The following is a 7,140-nucleotide window of genomic DNA, read 5'->3' on the forward strand; positions in this document are numbered from 1 at the left end:
ATAAATATGTCTTCCCGTTTGATTCCATTTACTCACTTCCTGCCTGTGCAGCAAAGGCATCGCCAATATGAACCCCTTCCTTCCGGTTTAGCTTCCTTTCCGGCAGCGGCTATATCTTCGCCAACATGCCAGTGAGTACCCGCGCTGGGTTACAATTTATGTCTTCCTACTTGCACGGAGTTTTAGAACCCCATGCAATACTTAATCATTTCATAAAATAGTGAAGAATGTACCGTTGTGGTTTCCAACCCTATCCGTTACGTCGATTGAGTTGTACATAATCTTTTACACGCGTGCATTGCTAGCGCATTGTAATACAAGATGGCGACGCGCATATTGCAAACATGGTGACAGCGCTGCCCAGAGAAACTAACTCGTACGCAGAACGCAGTTTTGCGCAACCTGGTGTACAATTAATTACCTCTTGAGAGATGCTGTTGCTCTACAGAGATAAAAAGACGTGCAATTGTCTGACAAAATGCTTATCTAGTTGGGTTATATTTGCAACGTTCGCCAGCTACAGTACCCAGCAAACCAGCAATGTAGCCTAGGCAGTCTAAATCAACGCTGGTGTAATATTGAATATTCAAGACCATGTAGATTCCATAGTTTGCTTGCTAGTTAGCTAGATTTGAGCTGCGGATGCAGTTGTTCCACCCTATGGTCCGAATGAGTTGTCTAGATACTTTGGCACTGCTCAACATCTCGCCAGACCATACAGTATGTACGTAAAGTGTAATCGAACCAGAGAATAACAATGTCTTATCAACAGCTCGCAAAAGACTTGTTGCACCCATCCCCTGAGGAGGAGAAGAGGAGTCACAAGAAGAAGCGACTCGTCCAGTGTCCAAACTCTTACTTCATGGATGTTAAGTGTCCAGGTAAGCCCCACTTCACCACCAGTGAAGTAGCTTGACATCATTATATTGTAGATTATTTTGTGGTACTTTTTATTTACATTAACAATTAATATTGTATTGCTGTGTTTTTCCATAGGATGCTACAAGATTACAACGGTGTTCAGCCACGCCCAGACTGTTGTGCTGTGTGTTGGCTGTTCCACTGTCCTGTGTCAGCCTACTGGGGGCAAAGCACGTCTCACAGAGGGTCAGTTGTCTCCCATACAAAACATTCCCCATCCGAATTTTGCTCTGCTTTGCCTCAGTTGCTTTGCTTGGGGGGTGGGGGGGGAGGAGGGAATCTTTCATTTTTTGATTTCCCGCACTGCCAAGTGACTGGACAACTACTTCCCATGGTTTTTCAATCTCATTCCAGTGCTAGATGAACCTCTCTTTGCAGAAGGGCTGTGCTAGACCATTGGCGCCCCCCTTTCGAAAGTTGAGAACAAATGTCCGTTATAAAGTCACTATCAGTCTCCAAATGTTCATTATGCCAAGCTGGTTGGGTACCTGATAGCTGCATTAGAACCAGATTTTGGAAGATATGTGTTATATAATGAAATGCACATTCCTTCCAGAATGTGTCCACAAACGCAGACAGCAGCATCCAGAGATCAGTGCAAAGTAAGCTGTAATACCCCCTTTTGTTCTTGTGGCCTGACTGTGTTTTTCCATCTGTCAGGGTGCTCATTCAGGAGGAAGCAGCACTAATTCTGCATCTAGTGCCCCCAGTATGAGGGAGAGGAGTGGTTGGACCGGTTGATATCAGCTGCCCTGGCCCCAACATGACGGCCGGGTACTTAAGACCCAGCGGAATTCGCGAGAACCACACTGGAAGACTGGCAGCAAGATGATGAAAGTGCTTGTTGAAAATGACAGATCAGTTAGTTGCTGTAACTCTGCCCTTCAACCTCCTGTCTCTTAATAAAAGTGTTTTGGCTAAAGAATTGGTGTAATGTTTTTATTTTTTGGGAAGTATTTGCACATCATGCTTACATGGTAACATTTCATACTTGGCAGAAAAGGGATACAATTGCAAAATTGTAGAATTATTTAAGAAAATGGGGACACATTCAGTATAATTAACATGTATTTTTTGATGGACTGTCCCAATAACATAATGGAAAAAAGGTAAAGCGCATATGATCCTGTCACCTCAACCTTTTCAGCACTATCATATAAGTGCTAAACTGTCACGCTCTTTGGCTAAAATGTGCCCCTATTACACAAAAGATGCTGTAAACAATTAACTTGCAAGTAGTCTAAACACAGTATTTGTCACACCTGGTGTCAATCCTACCTTTGTCCCAAACCTACAGATCTCTTTGGACTTGAAGGTTTTATAAATTGCTTCAAATAATGTTTCAAGAGTTGAGAGCGTTCCTTGGTCTCAGGATGTCTATTTTCCTTACCTATCCTGTCCACCCATACTGGCTGTCTCCACCTGAACCTCCCTCTCTCTGAGCAGATGTCGGATTGAGGAGTTCTGTGTGGAGAGAGTGCTGGAGAGAAGGGGCATCAGGGTCCTAAAGCCCTCCCTCAGCTCTGTTACATGTGCCTCCAGGTTCTTCACATGTGTTTCCAGGTCTCCTCTGCAACCTTGCACCTCTGACAGCATATCATACATCATATTCTGCATCTGGGTTACTCAACAATAGAGTGTAGAGAAACACAAAGAAAAATTCACACCAATCAGATAGCTGCATGTTACTAAACTTGATTTGGTCATTGGAACCAGGATAGGTTCGGCCCCATCTCCACCAAGCCCACCTCACCTTGCCAAGGTCCACCAGAGTGTTGGCCTGGTCCATCAGTTTCCTCTTCTCCATCTTAACATCCCGCAGCCTGAGGTAGAGGACTCAGCATCAAGCATTCAGAAATGTATCCTGTGATTCAACCTCTAAATATTTGTATTAAGGTCATAGTGGAAGAGTACGAAGGTGAGCATTAATCTGATTGTTAGGTCAGTATAAGGAAAGGTGTGATTGGCTGGCTCCTTACTGGTGGATAGCCAATAGGAGTTTTCTCTGGTGCATGCGCACCCTGGAGTGGTGTCTCTCCCTCGACAGCTTGGTGTGTTTATAGATCATCCATGTTTCCCTCAGCACATTTGCTGCTGCAATTTTTATCTGGATGAAAGTAAAACTAGAGCTAAAAATATAGTTTTTCAATTGCATTCACTTAGTAGACACTGTCAAAGTAACATACAAATGGTTCATACAGAAAGACATAACATTTAGAATCAGAGGTTAGAGTCAAGGAATGGTCTGGTATGTATTTACCAGGCACAGTGGACAAATAACATCTCAACCGCAGTCTAACAATAACTCAACAATTCAGGATACCTGAAATTCCATTGGACAGTGTTGATAAGTATCACAACAGTGATCCTGTTGTGACGGACTAAGAAAATACATTTGTCTCAAGTGAATTCAAATGTACAAATGTTTTTTTGGGGGACTTGTGAGTCTAACAGCTACCCTCTTGGTGATGTGGGAATCCATCATGAAGTTGTGGACGTGTTTCTCTGCTCTGGTCAGCTCCAGTTTCCTGGCAACCACCGCCACCACCAAAACCGTGCATCCAGCCCCCTACAGGATTGTGTGTGTGACAGACAGACAGACAGACAGACAGTAAGGATAGATAATCATAGGATATGTCATGCTGTCAAGATTGCATTGTTGTTACATTTATACTCTTTTTTTGTTGTTGGCAGGTTTATTTGATTCCTCACCATGATTCCAGTGAGCAGACAGATGCTGCGTCCGCAGTAGGTGTGCGGCACCACATCCCCGTAGCCAATGGACAGGAAGGTGACGGACACCATCCACAAGGCTTCCATGTAGTTACTGCTCAGGTCCCGATAGTTATGGTGCCTGAGATTAGCATTCATCAGCAAGATCAAACCGTGAGGATTTGGGAATCCGCCAAAGTCAAAGTTTTTTTTATGTCACTTTAAAAGGGATGTTTATTAATGATGAAGAAATCCGACTCATAAGAGGCCCGGGGTCAGGACTGGTGTGTCTACCTCTCACAGACGTGGAGACCCCAGGCAGCCACAATCCACAGCGACACGCTGAAGATCATCAGCACCGTGCCAGGATAGATAGTCATCAGGGCTTTCATCACGAAGCGAGTGTTGAAGTGAATCTAGGAAGCCCACACAGACACACACACCCACACAAAGGATAATTCAGGTATCGTAGAGAGACAATGCAGTATGAATGTGAGGTTTGGTATTATGGACTGAAGGTCAAGGTCATCAATTGCGTCACACAAAAAAGCAATAACAAGGGAAGAGATTACAAAGAAGGATTTTGTAAGCACAGAATGCAAGATTGGGAACAGGGCAGGGGGGTAGTGTCAAAGGGTAGAGGTCGCAGTCAATGGTGAGACTGGTGACCTTTGCCCTTGGTCGACCCCTGACCTTGTTGAGGGCTCCGATGCTGCGGGAGGCCGTGTCGGTGACGAGGCGGCTATGCAGCATCATGCAGCGTCCCAGCAGGTAGAGCCGCAGGAACATGGGCAGCGCCAGCACAATCTCCAGCTCCGACTCCGAGAGCGAGGGCGTGAGGGCCAGCTCCCTCCACGCCAGCGGCAGGCCCAACGGGAACGGGTGAATGGCCGCCACGGCCACCTCCAGGGCGATCAGGGTGATCCGCTCGGTCGTCATGGCGATTCGCCAGTCTTCCGCACCGCTGTCATGGATGTAGAGCTGCCAGAGAGAGATAAACTTGTGTTTTTTTAACTGAAACAAATAAACTTACAGCGATATATAAAACATGGTTGTAATAACTATGTATCGAAGATGATCTTGAAGGTTAGACAGTACAAGATGATGGATCTCCTATAGGTGATTGGCAGACCCAGTACCTGGACCTCACACATGTGGTAGGCTACAATAAGCCCAAGCAGGATGGCCGTAGACAAAGTAATGATGGACTTCAGAGCCAGGGAGTATATGGAACTCTGTAGGAAACACACGTTTTGACAAACAATAACAATACCACCAGGGACTGTGAGCCTGACCGAAATAACAATTTGTCTTTTGTGAATGAAATACATACAAAGGAGTGGATCCACACCATTATTGATTAGTCACAAAATACCCTCTTTAGGACACTTTAAGATCAAATTGTTTCCAAAGTGACAAGAATCTAATGGTTAGCTGACCTTACTGTAGACACTCCAGGAGAGCTCTGTCTCCATCACCATGACCACCATGCCAAAGATCCCCACAGCCAGTGCATAGTCGTTCAGTCCCTGCCTCCTCTCAAACAGCTTTCTTCGGTGGACTAGTCTGCAGCCAATGTTCTGGCTCCTTCTTCCGGGACAGTCCCTGACCGCATGCCTGGACCTCCCTGGGCTAGCAGGGATCTCCTCAACCCCGGCCTGGAGCCCCTCAGCCGGTGTGAGGGCCTGGTCCGAGTCCTGCTGGAAGCCGGGGTTCTCATTCAGGTCCTGTTGAGGGAAATCCTCTTTGGTGGTGATGATGATCTCAGGGAGACTGCGGTGCTCGTACATCTCCAGTGACGTGGCATCGGGCCTGCGACCTTCATCGTTGCACAGTTCTCTCTCTCTCTCCATCAAGTTCAGTTGGGATCGGCCCAGTCCATTATAGGGGGACCCAGGTAACGTGTAGGGCCCCATAGGGATGTCATTGTAGGATAGTCTGTTCTGTGGACATTTCTTGGGACTCTTTTTTGGACTTTTCATGGAGCCCCAGCCCCGGGCTTTGTGCTTTTTATTCAGTTTGTTCCCAGATGATCGTTCGTTTTTCTTCTCTTTCTGTACATCCCTCATTCTCTCCCTCTCCTGCTCCAACCGTCTGTTTGAGCAGGGTGAGGGCAAAGCATGGAGTTGGCCGTTGTACAAAAGCTGGGCAGACAGCGGCTGGGTTCCATCCAGCCGCACTGAGTAATCCCCCCCTTTTTGGAGTGAGTGGTGTATCCCGCATTGGCTGCTGAAGGCAGGTGGAGGAGGAACCATTCTCATGAGGGGATGATGGTCTTCTGCTTCTAAGTCGCCCTCCAGCGTTGACAAGTGTATATAGGGAGAAGGCTCCATAGTATAACGAGCACAGGTGGTGCGTCACTGTGTCTGACTGACCTGATGGGGGTTGTATTGGAGAAACAGAGGTACAAGAATGAAACTGTCAGAAAGGCTCCTCACTGATTAGCATTGCAAACAAGTCACGTGTTCTGTAAATAGGGGATAAATAAACCCAAAAGTGTAAAAGTAAAAAAAAAAAAACATCTTATACTGGAATTTCCATTCCCCCTCCCCACTGCTCAGCTAGAAATACCTTTCTGACAAAGACTGAATAAATCATAATTACATTTACAAAACGTTTATGTCTACTGCATTGCAATGGTGCAGCTAAAGCCTCTATGTTGCGTAAAACAGTTTCTTTTTTCAGTCTTACCTGACGAGAAAACTTCTGAAGTATCCAATGAAGCTTGACACTGAAGAGGTTCCCAGTTGTTTAAACCTTTAGTTAGTCCTTTGAAAAAAGAATCAAAGTCTATAAAGAATTATCAGATTCACCCTACATCATGATCCAATAGCCTGAAATTAATTGACTTGAATATAGGAAGACATTTAAATAATTCCTAATCTGTCTGTTTTCCCAGACAGAACTGTGAACCAGAAACCAGAGGCAGAGTCAAGCCCCTCCCATAGATAGAAGAAGATGTTACAGTAATTAACTTCAATCCATGTGATGGAATCTCAGTACAATGTCCTATGGCATATCTTTAGGGTTCCATGGCATTTAAATGATTAAAACCAATAATTAGTGGTACATAAAAAGTACTTCATAAAATCTCCAGCATCTTCCTTAAAACCTTAAAAAGGTTTGTTCCACAGCCTTGGATATGGCTGGCGTATGTCTGTGTGTGTCAGTGTGGATTTAAGGCAGGGCTAGTAGACATTGATCCAGTAAGTGATAGACTTTCCTGTATGTGTATTTTTTATTTTTTTTATTCTTTTTGGAAAGCTATCTATGTTTTCAAGGGGACTCTTAAAGCTGTCAATTTGGATCTCCTCCAATTTAATCTGCGAGAGTGAGTGATGGTCCTGCTGACGGTTCACAGATTAGGGAATGTGACATCTTAATCAAGTTAGTATGAGCGTCACAGAGCTGATACTTATAGGCTTATGAAATATTAAATGTGTCACCCCTTTACCCTGTCAATATGCTGGAGGAAAAAGTATTAAGTATTAACGTCATAACAAATAC

At 44.9% G+C, this 7,140-nt stretch overlaps 2 protein-coding genes and 1 non-coding gene across 4 annotated transcripts; 2 read left to right on the forward strand and 1 right to left on the reverse strand.

Moving 5' to 3' along the window:
* The first annotated feature begins 30 nt into the window (after positions 1–30).
* Positions 31–1,846, forward strand: rps27.1 (ribosomal protein S27, isoform 1). 2 transcript variants are annotated; one of them, XM_062487382.1, is made up of 4 exons: positions 31–131; positions 773–881; positions 997–1,107; positions 1,582–1,846. In XM_062487382.1, exons 1-4 carry the CDS (start codon positions 126–128, stop codon positions 1,608–1,610), a joined length of 255 nt encoding a protein of 84 aa, XP_062343366.1. In that variant the 5' UTR covers positions 31–125; the 3' UTR covers positions 1,611–1,846. The 2 variants fall into 2 exon arrangements, with proteins under 2 accessions (XP_062343366.1, XP_062343365.1); XM_062487381.1 differs by lacking the exon at positions 31–131 and having other exon boundaries at positions 758–881.
* On the forward strand, positions 1,220–1,350 carry LOC134007103 (small nucleolar RNA SNORA35). The gene has a single exon (XR_009928006.1). It is a non-coding gene; the product is annotated as a small nucleolar RNA SNORA35 (small nucleolar RNA).
* A 174-nt stretch (positions 1,847–2,020) lies between the features above and the next one.
* LOC134040887 (small conductance calcium-activated potassium channel protein 1-like) lies at positions 2,021–6,439 on the reverse strand. The gene is made up of 10 exons (XM_062487043.1): positions 6,325–6,439; positions 5,073–6,008; positions 4,773–4,868; positions 4,327–4,614; positions 3,928–4,049; positions 3,634–3,775; positions 3,380–3,490; positions 2,901–3,028; positions 2,675–2,744; positions 2,021–2,538 (listed from the first exon to the last, which is right to left on the reverse strand). Exons 2-10 carry the CDS (start codon positions 5,964–5,966, stop codon positions 2,308–2,310), a joined length of 2,082 nt encoding a protein of 693 aa, XP_062343027.1. The 5' UTR covers positions 5,967–6,008; positions 6,325–6,439; the 3' UTR covers positions 2,021–2,307.
* Between the last annotated feature and the right edge of the window lie 701 nt (positions 6,440–7,140).

Source organism: Osmerus eperlanus, chromosome 20, assembly GCF_963692335.1.
Source record: "Osmerus eperlanus chromosome 20, fOsmEpe2.1, whole genome shotgun sequence".
NCBI classification, from domain to species: Eukaryota; Metazoa; Chordata; class Actinopteri; order Osmeriformes; family Osmeridae; genus Osmerus; species Osmerus eperlanus.